General features: G+C 39.5%; 1 protein-coding gene across 5 annotated transcripts in view; it reads left to right on the top strand.

The window, feature by feature from the left end:
- Positions 1 to 21300, top strand: part of CCDC18 (coiled-coil domain containing 18) — a 150181-nt gene that overhangs the window by 3933 nt on the left and 124948 nt on the right. For 4 of the 5 annotated variants that reach the window (XM_084873374.1, XM_084873375.1, XM_084873373.1 and 1 more), the window contains exons 2-6: positions 4687 to 4822; positions 5596 to 5770; positions 14728 to 14889; positions 16120 to 16226; positions 18368 to 18496. In XM_084873374.1, the coding sequence (XP_084729500.1) occupies positions 4687 to 4822; positions 5596 to 5770; positions 14728 to 14889; positions 16120 to 16226; positions 18368 to 18496 (709 nt within the window). The remainder of the gene's footprint in view (positions 1 to 4686; positions 4823 to 5595; positions 5771 to 14727; positions 14890 to 16119; positions 16227 to 18367; positions 18497 to 21300) is intronic. The other variant, XM_084873377.1, reaches the window with a different exon arrangement.

Below are 21300 nucleotides of genomic sequence, written 5' to 3'. Positions count from 1 at the left end.
TGTAATCCTGGTTTGGTGTTGATAAACTCCTTTAACTTCTTCTTGTCTGTGAAGCACTTCATCTGCCCTTCAATTCTGAATGATAGCTTTGCTGGGTAGAGTAATCTTGGTTATAGGTTCTTGTTGTTCATCATTTTGAATATTTCTTGCCATTCCCGTCTGGCCTGCATAGTTTCTATTGAGAAATCAACTGACAGTCGTATAGGTATTCCTTTGTAGGTAACTAGCTGTTTTTCTCTTGCTGCTTGTAAGATTTTGTCTCTTGCCCTGGGCATTTAATTATGATGTGTCTTGGTGTGGTCCTCTTTGGATTCCTTTTGTTTGGGGTTCTGTGCGCTTCCTGAACTTGTAAGTCTATTTCTTTCACTAGGTAGGGAAAGTTTTCATTATTCCGTAAGGCCTTCAATATCCTACTCGCCCTCCTGGCTCCTTGAAAATCCGGATGTTGGTATGCTTTAAGCAGTCCCAGAGGCTCCATATGCTATCCTTACACTTTTGGATTCTTCTTTATTTTGCTCTCTAGTTGGGTGATTTTTGCTTCCTTATATTCCAGATCTTTGGTTTGATTCTTGGGGCACATTGATCTATAGTTGAGTTTCTATATAGTCTTTATTTCAGACAGTGTATGCTTAATTTCTGGCTGGTCCTTTTCCATACTTTTGGTATTCTTATTAAGGTCTTTGAAGGTCTCACAAAGCTTCTTGGAGGTCTCATTAAGTTTCTCAAAGGTTTTTAGAAGATTCTTGAGTAATCTTATAAAGGTGAATCTGAACTCTGTGTCGTCCAGTAGTTTACTTTCCTCCGTCTCTCCCATTCGTGACTTGCTTCTGCGTCTCCTCATTTTGGCTGCCTCCCTGTATTGATGGACTGGCTTTGTGTAGTCGGTGACCTATAGGGGTCAATAGCTAGGCTTCCCCAATCACCTGAGATGGTCGCTTTTGCTATATCCCTTTGTGGGATGAGTGTAATTAAGCCTTGTTTGCTGTTGGTACACTGGGAGGAATTGACTCCTGGCCAATTGTCTGTGAGGATCTGCTGTGTCATAAAGGGAGAACTACTTCGCTGGAGACACGCCTTGTTTCAGTGGGGCTCTGGTGCTCACTGAATCCATCTCCCGAATGTGTCACTCATGGGTGTGAGAGGTTAAAACTGAGCATTAGGAACACTGGCTTCTGGATCTCCAATGGGGTGCCTGAGGTTCAGCTACTGCACCCTGCAGGAGCTACAGCGTGAACCACAGTCCTCTCCTCCTTTGTTAGGTTAAACTGCAACTGAGATGGCCATTCGTATGCAAAAGTCTCTGCTTGGAGCTTGGATGTATTGTGAGGGGCGGAGTCTCAAGGCATCACTAGGCTGGGGTGTGGCCAACAGCGATGGCTGCCTGTCAGCCGCTCTCCAATCCGTGTCCCGTGTCTCCACGTGTCTCCCCACGTCTCGCATCACAGCACAGCAAAGAACTATTCTTGCGTGAAGCTCTGCAAGCCAGCCACCCTCACTTTCTGACCCGATGGCAGACAGTCTAGACTCTCCCCAGAAACTGGATTTCAGAGAGGTCGGGAGCTTGTCTGTCTCGGGTTGAAGAAAGCAACGCCCTCCGCCAGCCCATATTGTGTCCGCCCCCCCCCCCCCCCCCCACATCAGTTTTTCAGCGCGTGTGCACTGAATTTTCCTCTTTCTCTCTCAGTTTAGTTGTAGGTCTTTCAGCCAGATTTCCCTTGGGTTTAGGGTGATAGACTTATTTTATAGTTGTATATTTGAAATTGCAACTGCAGCAGATTAGGTGTGTTAACCTATGCTGCCACCTTCGTTCTCTAGGAATGTAATTTTTTAGGATTATGCAGAAAGAGATAGGAATAATAGAGATTATAAAGTTTTCATTTAATTTTTATTAGTTATGAGCAATATGTGTTTAATTATATGTGTTAATTTTTAATAATAAAATGTGGCCCCTTATCACGATTTTTATGTGCAAAGACATTTAGTAGAGAATTTCATAGCTCTAGAAATGCACTTAAGTTGAAGAAACAAAAGCTTTTCTTCATATACTAGAGGCCCGGTGCCTGAAATTTGCTCACTTCTGGGAGGGGGAAGGGGAAGGTTCCTTAGCCTGGCATGTGCCCTCTCACAGCCCGAGACCCCTTGGGGGATGTCTGCCTGCCGGCTTAGGTCACTCCCAGCAGTCAGGCATCCCTCTCATAGTCCGGGAGCCCTTGCTCCTTACAGCTCAGTTCGCTGCTCCTTAGTATTACTGTGGAGGTGGGAGAGGTCCTGCCACCTTCGCTGCACTCTCCAGCCATGAGCCTGGCTTCTGGCTGAGCGGCACTCCTCCTGTGGGAGCACTCTGACCACCAGGGGGCAGCTCCTATGCTGAGCACCTGCCCCCTGGTGGTCAGGGCGCATCATAGCGACCAATTGTTCTAGTTCCCCTGTAGTGGTCTCTTAGGCTTTTGTCATATAGACTAGAGGCCCGGTGCAAATTTGTGCATGGGGGGTGGTGGTGGTGGTCCCTCAGCCCAACCTGCACCCTCTCCAATTTGGGACCCCTCGGAGGATATCCGACTGCCTGTTTAGGCCTGATCCCACAGCCCGGTCACCCCAAAATGCCCTCCCCTGCATATTCCCTCTTTATTAGATAGGGTTTTTTCTTTAACATATTGGACAGTGTACCTGCCGTGGTCTTGACAAACCAGTAAAAATGTAAACCCAAACTAAAAGTGTCATAAAATAAACTCCTTAAACAGAAATTTCATGAGACCTTGGAAAGGTGATATCATGTGGTTGTTTCTTCCTTTCTTCCTTCTCTTTCTTTTTCTTGATGTTTCATCTTTTGTCCTTTCTTTTCTCCTTTTATTCCTTTTCTGTCCTCTCTTTCTCTTAACTTTTCCGTTGGTAGAATCGTCAGTACTTGAATCTGTCTTGCTTCCAGAAGACGAAGAAGAGGGAAACACACAGGCATCTGAAGAAAAAGATGACCTATGTTGGGATCGGTGGGGATTCTGGTTTTGCTCTTTTCCCGGTTTGTCATTTCTGCCAGCCCCGGCATCTTCAGGACTTGTGTGTGGGCACTTCTTATTCATGTTTACAAAACCTCCCTGCCTTGGTGAAAACTGTAGGGGAAAAGGCCTTCCTGGGTGGGCTCGAGCCCTGCCCAAGGTGCTGAGGAACCAGGGCGGGAGCACCCACCATGGCCCTTGCAGAGCCAACCTCCAGACCGGGGTACTCTCCAGTAATGTAACTGTAATGTCCCTGTTTGCCATCAGATATTAGTTGTAAGTTACTTCCAATGTGAAACCCTACCTCAGATATTTCCTTTGTGGTTTCTAAAGATTTTAAACAAAACCCATTTACCTCCCTAACCTGGTCAGAAGTTTCTACCCAATGGGAGAGGTTTGCTGGGCAGCATTGCCCAGATATCACTCCTCCCATCTCCAATCACTGGGCTAGGGGCAAGGGAAGCTCCAAGGCTGTAGGTGTGTGTGGAATGCCTCCATGGGGGCACAGGCCCTTTGGAGGCTGACACCCCAGGCTGTCGCTGGGTGGGAAAGCTCTGCAGGGGGGGGCGCAGCTGCCTCCCAGGCCTGAATCTCCCCCTCTCCCCCCCATGGGAGCAGATCTCTGGGAGGTGGGATAAGTGGTGTGGGCACGCCTCCAAGGCCTACAGCCCAGGCCCACAGCTAGGAGCAGGCCGAGGTCAGGGGGAGATGTGCGCTTCCTCCCAGGCTACTGCCTGGTCCTGGCTGGGAGCAGATCTCGGCAGGGGTGGGCATCGCCTTCCAGGTCACTGTCGGGATCTCGGCTGGGAGTGGATCACTCTGGATGTGGGGGGAGGACTCCGTTTCCAAGGCTAACAGCCCGGGCTGCAAGCTGCCTGCTCTCAGCAGCAGCCCTCCCTGGGGCTGGGGGACTTCTGCGGGCCTGAGAGGACTGGGCGCCGCCATCTTGTGGCTATGGGCGCTATGGGCGCTGCCATTTTGTTGCGGAGCGGTGGTTAATTTCCGTATTACTCTTTAATTAGATAGGATTTCCATGAGTAACCCACCAAACATCATTTTGATCTGTGGTTGTGATGTGAATGTGTGTGCTTTTTAAAATTTATAACCATTGTAAATGAGAGAAGCAGATAATCTTTATTTGGTAATAAGTTGCCTTTCAGAAAATATGAATAACTGTAATAATACCAATTTTATCAGCTACCCAGAGCTTGTAATGTGATTATATAATTTCAAATACGTCATATTGAAATTGGTCTATAATAAGAAAATTACAGTGTGACAATTAAAAGATCTTTGGATCCTGATGAGTTAGGTTCAAATCTTGGTTCCATTACTTACTGTTTGTGTGACCTTGAGTATATTATTTAATCTTTCTTATTCTTATTTTCTTCATCTTTAACATGGAATAAAAATACTTAGTTTACACAATTGTTTAGAAAAGGGGATCTATAATAATTAGACCCTGGCTATAATGAAAATTGATTCATTTAAATTCTATAGAACTTTCCATTACAGCTTTATACTTCAGAGAAATTAACTATTTTTTTGTTTTAGTTTGTTTTAAATTACCATGAAAGTTTTCACAACTTTTGAAATAGAAAAATAATTAAACTCCATTAATGTGATAGTATTTAGACTGATACCACAAGTTCTTTTTGGCAAGGTACGAGAAATTCATTTCTTTTTTTTTAAGAAATGGAATCTAATACATCAAACTTCTATAAGAAAGACAATGAAGAAGAAAGTTTGCTTGCAAATGTTGCTTCCTTAAGACATGAGCTAAAAATAACAGAATGGAGTTTGCAGAATTTAGGGGAAGAGTTATCCAGGTAAGCAAATAAAGTCACATGTAGAATTCAGTGTATGACTTAATTTAATAATGTAAAATGTCTGAATTTCATTATTGTATTTCTAATGTTTCTATAATAGGAAATGATATTCTATAATTTGGATATAACTCAGTTTAGGAGAAAATAGAAATATTAGAGATCATTTACATATTAAGGAAGCACCATATATGTGTGTGTGTGTGTGTGTGTGTGTATGTGTGTGTGTGAGAGAGTGCACACACACACACACACACACACAAACACAGTATGAAATATATATTTGGGGCTTTATTCATTTATTATGATTGCTTTTTGAAACAAGTAATTCTAGCATAGAAGCTCTAGAATTACTTAATAAAATACTTAGTTCGCACTATTGTTTAGAAAAGGGGATCTATAATAACTAGACCCTGGCTATATTGAAAATTGATTCATTTAAATTCTATAGAACTTCTCATTACAGCTTTATAGAAATTAACTATTTTTTGTTTTGCTTTAAATTACCATGAAAGTTTTTACAACTTTCGAAATAGAAAAATAATTAAACTCCATTAATTTGAGAGTATTTAGACTGATACCACAAGTTTGCTAGTTTAAAATTAATTATGTTTTATTTAAAATTTCAGTTGAAGCATTGCCTTAAGTTCTTCAGTGTGAATCCAATTTTCAGCAGCATTTCAAAGCTTTACTTTATTCCTTATTTAATGTATAGAAATTTGGAGTGAATAAACTATCAAAGAATTAAAATACATCTTTTCTTTTTTTCTCTCTAGTGTTAGTCCAAGTGAAATTTCCGATTATGCCTTTAATCCATCAAGGTCTGAAAGGCTGATTCTGGAAGATCTTTCTCAACCTCGCCAGCTTGGAGTTTTGAATTATTCACCTTATAAAAAAATTTGTAAAATGCACAGTAGCGGTACTGATTTTCAAAAACAGCCAAGAGATAAGGTTATAGTTTTTAGACCTCTATTTAAAAATGGTTTTGTTTTTTTACCTACTTAAAATACTTTGTTATTTGAGGTTTTTTTTTAAATACCTTTTTTCCAAAGTCTTTTATCACTGTGCTCAAGACTTGATGAATTTAAATATAATGGTTCTTGTTTGTCTTAAGAGGAAAGTAGTTAATTTGGTGTATAATTCACTTTTAAACTTCTGTAATCAATTATTTATTAAGTGGTTAAAGTATACTTACTGTTTAATCTGGATCAGGGGGCTATAGCATGGCATTTTTTGCCTTTCATTATCCCTAAATTTTGTGGATGACCTTAGATATCTTCCCTGTTCTGGAACTTACTCTCTCTCTCCCTTTTACTTATTCAGTCATTTTATATATCTCCTGGTGTTTAACTCTCTTTCTTACTAAACCTTTTTCTCTGCCTTTGCACTTTTCTTCCTGTTCTTTATTACCCCATGGTCAGCAGGAATATATACATTTGGTTGCATATGCACATCGTGTCATTTTCCCAAATATTTTTTCCCCCACAAGCAGCCATGATTTTATTAATGAAATGGTACAAATTTCAAACCAAGCTGCAGTAACTCTCAAAACACTAAAAAAAGGTCCTTCTTTTTAGATTATTACATTGTTAATTCCATAATAGTATTTACAATTTCATTACTGTTCTTCAGGTCTCATACTGCCTTTGCTCTGGACACATTTGCTTGTGACATGACCAATTCCATGTCCTTATAACTTTTACACTTATTAATCAACCTCTTCTTTTTCACTCTCCTTCTACAGTTGGGAGTCTATATTTTCTTGAATGTTTGAGACAGCTTCATCTTGAACTTTGAATTCCTCCATTATGTATTTCTGGCTCCTTTTTCCAAAATTATCTGTTTATAGAAGGTGGTTTTATATCTGGGCTTTCTATTTGATTCAATTGATCTATGTGTCTCTTTCTCTGCCAATACTATGCTGTTTTGGTTATTATAGTCTGTAGTATAATTTGGAGTCTGGTAGTGTGATACCTCCAGCTTTGTTCTTTTTTCTCAGGATTGCTTTAGCTATTTGGAGCTTTTTGTAGTTTCACACAACTGTGATGATTTCTCGATCTATTTATTTTAAAAATGAAGTTGGAATTTTGATGGGGATTGCATTAAATCTGTATATTGCTTTGGGGTAATATGGCTATTTTAACTATGTTGGTTCTTCCATTCTGTGAACACGGGATATTTTTCCATTTTGTTGTATCTTTTCAATATCTTTTAATATAGCTTTGTAATTTTCAGTATATAGGTCTTCCACATTTTTTGTTTTTATTCTTTTGGTTGCAATTACAAAAGAAATTGTGTTTTGTTTTTTCATTTCTTTTTCTGAAGTTTTGTTGTTAATATACAGAAGGCAATGGATTTTTGCACATTGATTTTGTATCCTGTAACTTGGTTATATTTGTTTATTGTTTTTAATAGTTTTTTGGTGGAATCTTTAAGATTTTCTATATATGGAATCATGTCATCTGCAAAAAGTCACAGTTTGATTTCCTTCAATATTTGGATGCCTTTTATTTATTTATTTTCTTTCCTTATTTCTCTGGCTAGAACTTCCAGCTTTATCTATATATATAAAAGCCTAAATGACCGAATGACCGGTTGACTGGTTGCTATGACACACACTGACCACCATGGGGCAGATGCTCAATGCAGGAACTTCCCCCGATGGTTAGTGAGCTCTCATGGCCAACCTGTGGCTGGCCAACCTCCCACAGTCCCTCCCCCTTGCCTGCCAACCTCCTGTGGTCCTTCCCCCAGTGGGCCAGCCTCCTGTGGTCCCTCCCCCTAGCTGCTTTCCCCGCCCCCATTGGCCCCAATTGCCAACCAGGCCAAGGGACCCCACTTGTGCACGAATTCATGCACGGGGCCGCTAGGATTGAAAAAGAGTGGTGAGAGTGGATATCTTTGTCTTGTTTCTGATAAGAGCAAAGGCAGTACAAGACCTGAAGAACAGTAATGAAATTGTAAATACTATTATGGAATTAACAATGTAATTATCTAAAAAGGAGGACCTTTTTTTAGTGTTTTGAAAGAGTTACTGCAGTTTGGTTTAAAATTTGTACCATTTCATTAATAAAATTATGGCTGCTTGTGGGGAAAAAATATTTGGGAATATCAGGCCCTAACTTTCAGTATTACACCATCAAGTATGATATTAGCTGAGGGTTTATCATATATAGCCTTCATTATGTTGAGATATTTTCCTTCTATTCTTCTTTTATTGAGTGCTTTAATCATAAATGGATGTTGTATCTTATCAAATGCTTTTTCTGCATCTGTTGATAAGACTATGTGATTTTTATCCTTTCTCTTGTTAATGTGATATATTATGTTGATTGATTTGCATATGTTGGACCATCCTTGTTTGTGCCTCAGTAATGAACCCCTCTTGATCATGATGTATTATTTTTTGGATATACTGTTGTATTCTATTTGCTAGTATTTTGGTTAGGATTTTTGCATCTGTATTCTTTAGAGATATTGGTCTGTAGTTTTATTTTTTTGTATTATCTTTGCCTGGTTTTGGAATCAGGGTTATATTGGCCTCATAGAAAGTGTTAGGAAGCATTGCCTCTTCTTCAATTTTCTGGAAGAGTTTGATAGGATAGGTTTTAAATCCTCTTTGAAAGTTTGGTAGAATTCACTGGTGAAGCCTGGACTTTTGGTTTTGGGAAGTTGTTGAAACAAACCTCCTCACTGCTGAACAGTCTATTTAGATTTTCCAATACTTCATGATTTAGGAAGGTTATATATTTCTAGGAACTTATCTATTTCTTCTAGGTTATTGAATTTGGTAGTATATAGTCTTTTATAATATTCTAGTATGATCCTTTGTATATCTGTGATATCTGTGGTAATTTTTCTCTCATTTCTGATTTTGTTTATAAGGGTCTTTTTCCTTTTTTCTTAGTGAATCTAGCTAGCCAGGGGTTTGTCAATTTTATTAATCTTTTCAAAGATCCAGCTCTTTGCTTTATTGATTTTTTTTTGTATAGTCTTTATTTCATTTAATTCTGCTCTAAGTTTTCTATTTCCTTTCTTCTGCTGACCTTGGGTTGCTTTTCTTCTTTTTCTAGTACTTTAAGATGTGGCGTTAAGTTGTTTATTGGGATTTCTCTTGTTTCTTGAACTAGATCTGATGAAATAGTGATATAAGCTTCTCTCTTATTACTACTTCCACTGCATCCCAGAGGTTTTGATATGTTGTATTGTCATTCTCATTTGTCTCTATATATCTTTTGATCTCATCTTTTATTTCTTCTTTGGCCCAGTCATTTTTTAGTAGTATGTTGTTTAGTCTTCATGAATTTGTGTGTGTTTTTTACTTCATTTTTGCAATCGATTTCTAATTTCAAGGCATCGTGGTCAGACAATATACTTAGTATAATTTCAATCTTCTTGAATTGGTAATGCTAGCTTTGTGATCCAACGTATGGTCCATCCTTGAGAATGTTCCATGTGCGCTGGAGAAGAATGTATAATCTGATATTCTGGAATGAAAGGTTCTGTAAATGTCTATTATGTCCATTTGATCTAGTGGTTGTTTTATATATTGCAGTGCTCCCTCGTTGGGTGTATATACAATATGTTAAGAAGTGTTATGCTTTCTTGATGTAGTGTTCCTTTTATCATTATTAAGTGTCCATGTTTGTCTCTTATTATCTTTGTTATCTTGAAATCTATTTTGTCAGATATATGTATGGATAGGCCTGCATTCCTGTGGATGTGGTTTGCTTGGAGAATCATTTTCCACCCTTTTACTTTGAATCTACCTTTGTCTTTGCATCTTGGACATGTCTCTTATAGGCATCATTGAATGGATTTTGTTTTTTTATCCACTCTGCTACTCTGTGCCTTTTTATTGGTGAGTTCAGGCCATTTACATTTTGGGTTAATCTTGATGTATGAGAATTTCCTATAGCCATTTTATCTTTTGTTTTCTGGTAGCTCTGGGCTTCCATTGGTTCTTTTCCTTTATGTTTCTGTCAGTTGTTTGGTGGTATTCCATTCATCTTTCCTCTGTTTCTTCTTTTTTTAAGCTCTATATCCTGGTTTGGGAATTTTTGTCTGTGTTATCATTAGGTTTGTAAAAATTGAAGTGACATATATACCAAAATTTTTTTTTCTTTTGAGTGCATTTGATCTTCGTCTTCCTTTGCTAATTCAGACCTTGCTTCCCTTTACTTTTATGTTTTGTTGTCAGATTATCCCTGTTTATGCTGTAAGTTTTTTTGTGTGTGTGGTTTTTTTTTGTTTTGTTTTTTTGTGTGTGTGACCTTATTTTTGGTTTTGTGACCTTATGTTTTTTTTGTTTCAGGTAGATAACTCCTCTTATATTTCCTGCAATGGAGGTTTTCTGGTGATAAAATCCCTCAGCTCCTATATGTCTGGGAACATCATTACTTCTCCTTCATAATTGTGCTATGTATGTTATTAGTGATTGGTAATTTCTCTTTTTCAAACATTTGAATATTTGGTTCCATTGGTTTGTAGAGTTTCTGCTGAGAAGTGAGATGAAATTTTGATTGGTTTTCCTTTGTAGGTTACTTTTTCCTTTTCCCTGGCTGCTTTGAGAATTTTTTCTTTGTCATTAATTTTTTTCTTTTTGTCATTAGTTTTTGACAGCTTCACTACCAAGTGCCTTGGAGAGGTAACTAGATGTTCTGTTTGCCTCTTGGATTAGAGAACTTAGTTCTTTCTCATCTACTATTTGTTTTAATAGACTGTCCATTCCATGTTCCTTGTATTCCTCCTCTATAATTCTAATATTGCTATTTTTCTGATGGACTCAGATAGGTTTCATAGAGATCTTTCATTTTTCTTTATTCTCTGGCCTCTCTCTTCTTCCCTCTGCACCATTTCTTTATTTTAATTTAATAAATCTTTATTGTTCAGATTATTACAGTTGTTCCTCTTTTTTCCCTCCATAGCTTCCCTCCACCTGTTTCCCACCCTACTTTCTGCCCTTACCTCCCCTCATTGTCCTCATCCATAGGTGTACAATTTTTGTCCAGTCTCTTCCCACATTCCCTACACCTCTTTCCCCCTGAGAATGTTCAGTCCACTCCCTTCCTATGCCCTTGATTTTGTTATATTCTGTTCATCAGATTTTTAATTCACTTGATTTTTAGATTCACTTGTTGATCGATATGTATTTGTTGTTCATAATCTTTATCTTTACTTTTTTATTTTTCTTCCTCTTCTTAAAGAATACCTTTCAGCATTTAATATAATACTGGTTTGGTGGTGATGAACTCCTTTAGTTTTTTCTTATCTGTGAAGCTCTTTATATGACCTTCAATTCTGAATGATAACTTTGTTTGTAGATTCTGCTATTCATCACTCTGAATATTTCTTGCCACTCTTGTCCGGCCTGCATAGTTTCTGTTGAGAAATCAGTTGACAATTGTATGGGTGCTCCCTTGTAGGTTATTAACTGTTTTTCTCTTGCTGCTTTTAATATTCTCTCTTCGTCTTTTGCTCTTGGCATTTTAATTATGATGTGTCTTGGAGTGGTCCTCTTTGGATTCCTTTTTGGCGGGGGGGGGGGGGTTGTGTGCTTCCTGGACTTTAAGTCTATTTCTTTCACCAGGTGGGAGAAGTTTTCAGTCATTTTTTCTTCAAATAGGTTTTCAGCATCTTGTTCCCTCTCTTCTTCTGGCACCCCCATATCTGATGTTGGTATGCTTGAAGTTGTCCCAGAGGCTCCTTACACTATCTTCAAATTTTTGTATTCTATTTGCTTTTCTGGTTGAGTGTTTTTTGCTTCTTTGTATTTCAGATCTTTGACTTGATTTTTGTGGTATTCTAGTCTGCTGTTAGGTTTGTGTATAATATCTTTTATTTTATCAATATATGTTTAATTTCTACTTGGTCCTTTTTCATATCGTCAAGGGTCTCGCTAAATTTATTGGCCTTTTCTAGGAAATTCTTGAAAAACCTTATAACCATGGTTTTGAACTCTATATCCAGTCATTTGCCTTTCTCCATTTCTTTCATTGTGATCTGTTTCTTTGTCTCCACATTTTCACTGCTTCCCTGAGTTGGTAGAATAGCTTTGTATGCTAGGTGTCCTAACGGGCCTAGTGGTTCAGCCTCCCCAGTTTCCTGAGGTAGACACTCTTGGTGCACCCCTTTGTGGGCTGTGTGCACAGCCTTGTAGTTAAGTCTTGATTATTGTTGGTATCACTAGGAGGAATTGACCTCCAGGCCAATTGGCTGTGAGAATCAGCTGTGTCTACGCTGGGAGAACATCTGTGCTGGAGACATCCTTGTGAGAGAAGACTTGCAAAATTGCAAAAACCTCTGGGCTTAGCTTGGATGGCGCGGAGTCTCAGGGTGGAGCAGACAGTCTTGGTTTCCCGTCAGCCCTGCCCTATGAGGCCCCTGGCTCTCAGTGTCCCTCAGTAATTGCTGCAAGCACCTCTGAGAGAAAGCTGCCCTCGAGTTTCGCCCTCTGCCAGACAGTCCAGTTTCTCCCCAAATAGGTCTGGGTTCTCAGGTTCTTGCCCAGAAATGGAATTCAGTACAGTCGGGAGCTTCCATCTCCCTCCTGCTAGAGAAAGCCAGCAGCGCACTCAGCAGTCAGTCCTCTCTGCTCGCGCTCTCATGCACGCCTCTGGACCTCTGACTTTGAGAGTTCCCCAGAGTCTCTGTGTGCTTTTCTCTTTTCCTGACAGTCCAGATCCCCCCTGTATGAGTCTGGATCCCCGGGGTCTCGCCTGGAACTGGGGTTCAGTGCAGTCGGGAGCTTCTTTCTCTCTCCCACTTGGGATAGCTAGCCAGGCACTCAGCGCCTGTCCTCTCCGCGCGCGTGTGTTCCTGTACCTCAGCCTTGAAGACTCCAGACCTCTGAGGGTCCCATGCCAAATACCCCTCCCAGGGAGCAATCACAGTGGAAAACTAGTTCAATGGCAACAGCTCTTGCTTTACAGGTAATATGCTCTTGGACTCCATGGCAATAGGAAGTGAGTTTTGGGAATCTAAATGGCAGAGGCAGGGCTCCGTGGCTTTGTTTTTTTGTCTGAAACACTGCTCAGCCTGACAGTGGAGAGCTGCCTGGCAGAACCTTGTGCTCTGACAGGCATCTGCTAGCTCAATCATTGTTTGCTCCAGTCTGTTTACCTTGATTGACTGTCCCTGCAGCTCTCTGTTCCTTCTGACCAAAGGAAGCACCTGCTACCACAGGCTTTCTCTCCTCTCTCTGCAGCTGAGCAAGGAGCTCCCAGCTAACAGGACTGCATCTACAGGCCATCTGCACTTTCCTCCCTTCTCATCTCTCCGTTTCTTCCCAGTTGCCCACCTTTAGGTGTTTCAGTGTGCTGGTCTCTAAGACCTGTGTCTGTATTGAGCAGGGATTTCATTGTTGAATTATAGTTGGTTAACTTATTGAAATTTTAGGGGGAGAGGAAAAGGTGCACTCTCATGCCACTATTCCTCTGAAATCTCTCCAAAAAGGATGACATCTGATTTTATGATGACGAAGGATATTCTTAGATTTCTGGATAGTGACCCTAATAACCCCTGTAATCTATGCCAAGACCCAGTTTGGACATTGATTTTCGTGCCTTATTTTCACTCTGGCTCTCTTTTCCTTCCTGACTGGTTCTTCACTTATTGCAGCAGGAGCTGCTGCCAGCTACGCTTGTTGTATGGTTGCCTGTATGGAATGTTTTCCTCAAGCTCTGGTGCTGATTCATCATTGTCAGATTCTGTTTCAGACCCTGTCTGAACCTGGTGCTGTGGCAACTCTTGTTCTGTAGCAGGGACAGTTTCTGTGGCTTCACCAGGCATTTCGTGTAGGGAATTTGGAATCAAAATGGTGGCCTCCAAATATCTGTGGATGGTTGAGTCTGTAGATCCAGAATCAGTAGATATGAATTATGTAGTTTTTTTGCATGGATAATTTGTATTGCTTGTATATGCATGTGGAAACACTTGAAGGCTAGATTTACTTAAATTATAAGTTAATAATTCCTATGTAAGCTGTTTCATATTTTTTGATGTATGAGTGGTGTTAAAATATATAAATGGTAACGTTAAAACATTGGTTATGTAACTACTAACTTGGGAATGAGACTTAGTGTGTGCTTTTTCTTTTCTATAGTTTTCACTTTTGAATTGTACAATATGTTATTTAAAATAATTAAATCAGGCCCTAGCTGGTTTGACTTGGTGGATAAAGCATCTTCCTCTGAACTAAAGGGTCCCACGTTCAATTCCAGTCAAGGACACATGCCTGGGTTGCAGTCTCCAACCCCAGTAGGGGGCATGCAGGAGGCAGATGATTGATGATTCTCTCATCATTGATGTTTTTATCTCCCTCTCCCTCCTCTCTGAAATCAATAAAAATGTATTTAAAAATAATAATAAAATAGAATGCTTGTGCCCTTTCAAAATAGCTTTAAAGTAATAATAATTAAATCAGGTTTTGAAAATCTTAACCCTTATGAAAATTAAAATAATTTATTGTAAAATATATATTTAAAAGAGTGTAATATAAATATATATGCAGTTTATTTAATCATTTTATTGTTGGGGAACATTTGGGTTCTTGTCTCTTATGGATAATATAGCTATGAATATTTTTATATCTTCAGGTGCAAAAAATAAAAGTTTCTTTCAGATTTATACCCAGAGTAAAACTGTTAAATCTTAGCATATGTAGCCTTTGTTGATAATACCAAGAACTTTTCCAAAGTTTCAAGCTGTACCTATTTAGGTACATGACCTCCATGTACCTAAGAGGGAACTGATTGTTCCACAGCTCCTTACCAACACTCACTAAATACCTTAATTCATTTTCTGAGCTACTTAGTTATTTTATAGTTAATTGTTTATCATTTCCCATTAATAACATGTAATGCTTCATGAAATAATCAATAATAGATTGTTCTTTTTTGATTTTTCAGATATCTTTTTCATCTTCTAACGCTATGGATCAGGAGATAAAAAGTCTTCGAGAGAAACTTAATAAACTTAGACAACAGAATGCTTGTTTGGTTTCGCAGAATCATTCTTTAATGACTAAGATAGAATCTATCCACTTTGAATTAACACAGTCAAGAACAAAAGTATGTTTCTTAAAATGGTGACTATGCTAACAGAAAATCACTATAATTACACGAAGATTTATAATTGGAAAAATATTCTTGTATTGCTTTAATGTGTTATGAATAATTTTTATTATGATGATATAGTATCAATATATATGGAATCAATTTGATATGAACTTAGTATATGAAAATGACTCAGAGAAACTTGTATAATCTGTGCATTTAGATAAGTCAGAGCTTCTTTAAATCTTTTTTTAAGTTTTATTTTAGAGGACATTTAATAAGCTGGGAAAAATGAAACAAGAAAGGGCCTAGGCTAACCGAAGGACTAGATAGTGAAATAAGCTAGGTTGGGCTGCTTTGGCTCACTAAGAAGTCAGAGGAAAGGGGGCCGTAGAAACAGGTTTAGGGAGTTTGCCTGGGACAAACTGTGCTGCCCATCCCTACCCTGGTTTCAAGTCTCTTAAGGGTCCCATAGAGTATACCAGGTGCATGCCTGTTGGGGAAGAAGAAGGGTAGTGGAAAGGCTTGGCTGTGCTCCTGGGAGGGAGAGCAAGCTTAAAATCTTAAGATTACAAATTTGTGTGTTTTTATTTCTTAAAGGAAATATAACTTATTTATCTTTTTGTTTATTTTTTATTTCTTTATTGATTTCAGAGAGGAAGGGAGAGATAGAAACATCAATGATAAGAGAATCATTGATCGATGCCTCCTGCATGCCCCCTACTGGGGATTGAATCCATAACCTGACCTGTGCCCTTGGTTGGAATTGAACCTGGGACCCTTCAGTCTGCAGGCGGACGCTCTATCCACTGAGCCAAACCGGCTAGGGCTCTTCTTTTTTAAAGTAATACCTTCTCTTTTGTTGTTAGTGCTTACCTGAGGATATTTTTTTCCATTGATTTTTTTAGAGAGTAGAAGTGAGGAAGGGAAGGGAGGAGAGAGAAAGAGAGAGAGAGAGAAACATCAATGTGAGAGAGACATATTGATTGGTTGCCTCTGGCACATACCTGTCTGTACTGGGGCTGGGATCAACCTGAAACCCAGGTACATGCCCTTGACTGGGAATCAAACCCACGATCCGGGCTAACACTCTAACCACTTAGTGACACCAGCCAGGGCAATACATTCTCTTTTGTTGAAAACTTTTTTTTTTTTTTTTTTTTTAAAGAAAACTTTAAAAATGGAAAAAAAAGAATGAGAAAGATCACTGAGTTGCACCATCTAGAACTGCTTTGTTTGTTTTAGGTCTCTATGCTTGAATCTTCTCAACAACATGCAGCTAATGTGCCAATATTAGAAGAACAAATTATAAATTTGGAAGCAGAAGTTTCAGCCCAAGATAAAGTTTTGAGGTAAGTATACTTTCTATAGATTTAAAGTTTCTATTCTGCCCTAGTCAGTTTGGCTCTGTGGATAGAATGTCAGCCCATAGACTGAAGGGTCTCGGGCTTGATTCTGATCAAGGGCACATACCTCGGTTGCAGGCTCCATCCCGGCCATAGTTGGGGCGAGTGCAGGAAGCAATCAGTCAATGTGCTTCTGTAACATCACTGCTTCTCTGTCTCTCCCCCTCCCTTCCACTTTCTTTAAAATTAATGGAAAAATATCCTCGAGTAAGGATTAACAACAACAAAAAATTTTTATTTCCTACTTCTGCTTTTTTATGTATCATGTTAAATTTTGTCTACCCCGAAAAATCTGTACTGAACTATGGACTATGTTAGAATGTGTTGAATCTGTATTAAGTACACCTTAGCTCCTCTTGGCTTCAGGATTCATGCAGTATATGGGGACTAAAAGAAAAAAAAAGACTAGATCAAGGTTGAGATACTTATTTACATGCTTTTATTAAATATTAACTTGTTCATTTCTTGCCTTACATAGCTGTATATATAATTTGATAGAAGTATTCTTTTATTCCTTGCTAAAACTCCTACATGTTAAATGATAAATATACCTTTTCTCTTTCTCTTTATTGGAGTTCAAGAAAGAAAATATATGGAATCAGGCTTATAATTTTTCTCTTCTGCTTTGAAATAAGAAATATATACATACTAAATAGCACATTGCTTCATTTTAGTGATTCTTAAAGTGAGGTTCTGGAACTAGCACTATTAGCATTATTTGGGAACTTGTTAAAAATGCAAATATCAGATCCTATTGCATACTTACTGAATCACAAACTGTGAAAGGTGGGACCTAGCAATCTTATGTTTAGTTGTTGTTATTTTTTAATATATTTTATTGATTTTTTTACTGAGAGGTAGGGAGAGGGATCAATGAGAGAGAAACATTGATCAGCTGCCTCCTGCACACTTTCTACTGGGTATGTGCCTACAACTAAGGTACATGCCCTTGATTGGAATCGAACCTGGGACCCTTGAGTTCACAGGCTGATGCTCTATCCACTGAGCCAAACCTGTTAGGACTGTTGTTGTTTTTTAATATGAGGATAAATCATCTTTATTTATTTATTAATCCTCACCCGAGGACATGCTGCTTTTATTGATTTTAGAGAGGAATGGAGAGGGAGAGATATATAGAGAGAAACATCAATGGGTTGCTTCCCATACGTGTCCCAACTAGGGACTGAACTCTCAACTTACGTATGTTTCCTGAAATGGAATTAAACCCCAAACCTTTTTTGGTGTATGGGACAATGCCCCAACCAACTGAACCACCCAGCCAGGGCACAGTACTGGGGCAAGGGGTGCGGCCTGAGGTCCCCCAGCCTGGTGCTGGGGTGGGGGGCATGGCCTGAAGTTCTCTGTCAAGCCCCATCTGATAAGGGGCATGGCCTGAGATACCCTGTCAAGCCCTGATGGGTAGGGGGTGCAGCTTGAGGTCCCTTGTTAAGCTCCACAGGGGTGGGGGAGGGCATAGCCTCAGGTCCCTGCTGATTGCTCGTTAAGGCTCCTTATGGCAACTTGGCCTCAGCGGTGGGTGCAGCCGTCTTTGTGTTGGAGTGATGGTCAATTTGCATATTACTCTTTTATTAGCTAGGATAGATTGGAGTGTTTATTATATTTTATTAAGTTTAATAATTTATCATTTGATTCTCTTGGGTTTTCTAGGTAGCTAATGATATTATTAACCAAAAAAAAGAAAATTTTGTCTTTTCTTCCATATATTTGTACTTATTATATATTTTTATATTTGCTTTTTTGCACCTGTCAGGGAAAAAAATCATGAATATAGTGGTGATAACAGTCATTCTTATCCAGTCTCTAAATTATATGATAATGCTTTTAGTATCTGACCATGAAATAGGATATACTAGTAAACTGTATATATATAATTTGATGGAAGCATTTTTTTATTCCTTACTAAAACTCCTAGATGGCAAATGATAAATATGCCTTTTCTCTATCTCTAATTAAATATTCATTTCTCTTAATTCTCGTTTAAACTAACAGAATTCCTAATATTGAATTATTTTTGCATACTGGCATGATTTCTTTAATAACCTTTAAAAATATCCTTTATTTAATAGAGAGGCAGAAGATAAATTGGAGCAGAGTCAGAAAATGGTGATTGAAAAGGAACAAACTTTGCAGAAGTTCCAAGAGGAATGTATAAAGTTGAAGGTGGATTTACTTGAGCAAAGTAAACAAGGAAAGAGGTATGTGTTTTTAAAGCAAGTAATTTATTCTTTTGTAAGGGGAAAAAATATTACCTACTTAAAATTCTAAGTAAGTTTGAAGTGAAAAATTTTCAGAAATTTGTCAGTAGAATAACTTAAATTTTCAGGTCCTTTTTTATTTTCATTTTCTATTAAAATTTTCATGTGTGAATTTTATGTTATTAGCATTCTTGATTGGGATTAATTCCTAAGGGGCCTGATAATGATGATCAATGTAATGATATTTTCTTATATCTGAAATTAAGTTGCATGACTTACATAAAATTCATGAGAATGTGTCTTTGAGTCTTCCTTAAGGAATACAAGTACTATAAAAATATCTATTTTATTTAAACCATGTTTTAAAAAAGTTTTGTAGGTAGTCCCGGGAACCATTAACTTTGAATGTCAATTAACTTTTAAACTAATATTTAAAATTTTTAGTTTAAATCAATGAGATTTTATAGTGTAGTAATGTAATTATGACAACTTTTATATCTTGAATCTGTATTTTTATCTTTTGCATTAAAAATATTTTTAAAATTTATACTATAGTGTAAATAACATTACAAAGAAAGTATATTTTGAAAATTTCTCATAAATCGATTAAATATTTGTTTGCATTTTTACTTAAGCCTTTTGAAACCTAGCAGCATTTGGCTAGTCTAGTTTCAGTTACAATATATATTTGGTTGTCAGTATTCCTTAGTGGTAATGTTTAGGTTTTGGAATTAAATAGCCAGATTTTACCTCTAAATGGCTTTGTTACCTTGGGAAAATTATCTGTCCTTCTTGAATCTAAGTTTGCTCATCTTAAATTGAGATAATATTGTCTTGATATAAGGATTAAGTGGAAAAAAATATGTTAGGTGCCTCTTAAATAATAAACAGTAACAAATGTACCTATCTTGAGTGTAACCTGTATGGTAAAAGCCCGCCAGGCATGGTTCAGTGGTTGAGTGTTGACCTATGAGCCAAGAGGTTACAATTCGATTTCGGTCAGGGCATGTGCCCAAGTTGTGGGCTCAACCCCTTGGCTTGATCCTCATTAGGGGGTGTGAAGGAGACAGCCAATGAATGATTCTCATTATTGATGTTTCTATCTCTGTCTCTCCCTTCTTCTCTGAAATCAATAAAAAATATATTAAAAAATAATAATAAACTGTGTGGTTAAAGATTCTGAAATTTAGACTTATTCAGAAAAGCTTTTTGCATATGGTTATTATAGTGAGATAATATTATGAAAACTAGCTTTCTAATATAGCTAAGAAAAAGTACAAAGGAAGAGCAACTAGTTCTTTCTGTAAAACTTAATATGATTCTTAGGGTCAGGTATTGACTTTGTTTTCACAAGGTGAATAAGTGGGGATGGCCACAGATTGGACAGCATCTGCAAAGGCATCTACTAGTTTATATATATAAAACCCTAATATGCAAATAGACTGAACAGCAAAACAACTGAACAACTGGTCACTATGACGTGCACTGACCACCAGGGGATGCGCGCAGAACATGATGGGCATTAGCATCAGGCAGCAGAGCACGGAACATGGTGGGCATTAACCTCAGCGAGATGGTGGAACAGGTGAGCGGAGGTGCCAGACCATGGTGGGTGCTCATCACTGTCATTGGGACAAGCCTCTGGTGATCACTGAAAATTCTTTGCTCCTGTGCACCATGGTCCAGCCGGGCGTTCGCACCTGTTGCCGATGCCAGCCCTGCTTGCACCTGCTGCCGCTGCTGGAGCTGCTGCTCACACTCACTGCCAGAGCCTGGGACCTGTCCCAATCACTCAGCACTGTCAGCAGGTGCAACGGGCAGCTGCCAGCCCTGATCGCCTCTCAGGGCTTCTCCATCTCATCCTGCTCCTGGGGGGCTATCAGGGCCAACAGTCACCTCTCGCACCCACTGCTGCCAATGACCCCACTAGCAGTTGCTGCCAGAGCCAGAGCCACCGCTTGCACCTACTGCCAGCACTGGAGGAGCCATTTATATCTGCTGTGGCACCTGGTGCTGGTCGCAATCGCTTGGTGCTGTCAATGGGTATGAGCGGCAGCTGCCGGCCCCAGTTGTCCCTGAGGGCTCCACACTCCCCCTGCTCCTGAGGGGCAATTGGGGCAACAGCAGCCGTTCGCACCCACTGCTGGTGCCAGCCCCAGTCGTTCCATGCCGTCAGCGCATGGGAGCAGTGGTGGTGGGAACAGGGCTTCCGGCAGACAAAAGACCAGGGACTATGGGAGGAGGGGCCGGGTGGAGTGTGGAGGATGGGCCAAGACCTGCCCCTGTGTCCACTGCAGCCTTGTGACCCACAATTCCTTTCAAGGTGCACGAATTTGTGCACTGGGCCTCTAGTCCTATATAATAAAAGAGGGATATGCTAATTAGCCCAGGTATGCTAATTAGTCACAACCCATCAGGTGCTTAATAGTCATAACCAGTCAGGTGCAGCCTGGGAGCAGCCTCCAGCAGAAGTGGCCACTGGTGGGGGCACCACCCAGCCTTGAGGCTGCCGGGCCAGGGGTCATGAGCAGGCAAGCCTCACCCTCTGGCCTGGGAGCAGCCCCCGGTGGAAGTGGCCACCTGCAGGGGCGTGCGCGGTGCTGCCCAGCCCAGAGGCTGCCTCAGCTGGGGGTTGCGAACAGGCATACTGTTCGCAACCCCCGATGGAATAGCCCCCATCGGGGGTGTCCATGCTGCACCCAGCCCAGAGGCTGCCCGGCTGAAAGAATCGTTGAAGACTTTGGTTACATTCATAGTTAAAATCACTATGCTCTCCGAGAGAGAATTATTGATTGGTTGCCTCT

The sequence above is a fragment of the Pipistrellus hanaki genome (genome assembly GCF_964339955.1).
Source record: "Pipistrellus hanaki genome assembly, chromosome: 2".
NCBI lineage: Eukaryota > Metazoa > Chordata > Mammalia > Chiroptera > Vespertilionidae > Pipistrellus > Pipistrellus hanaki.
The sequence above is the reverse complement of the archived record's forward strand: the minus strand, read 5'-3'. Positions and strand labels throughout refer to the sequence as shown.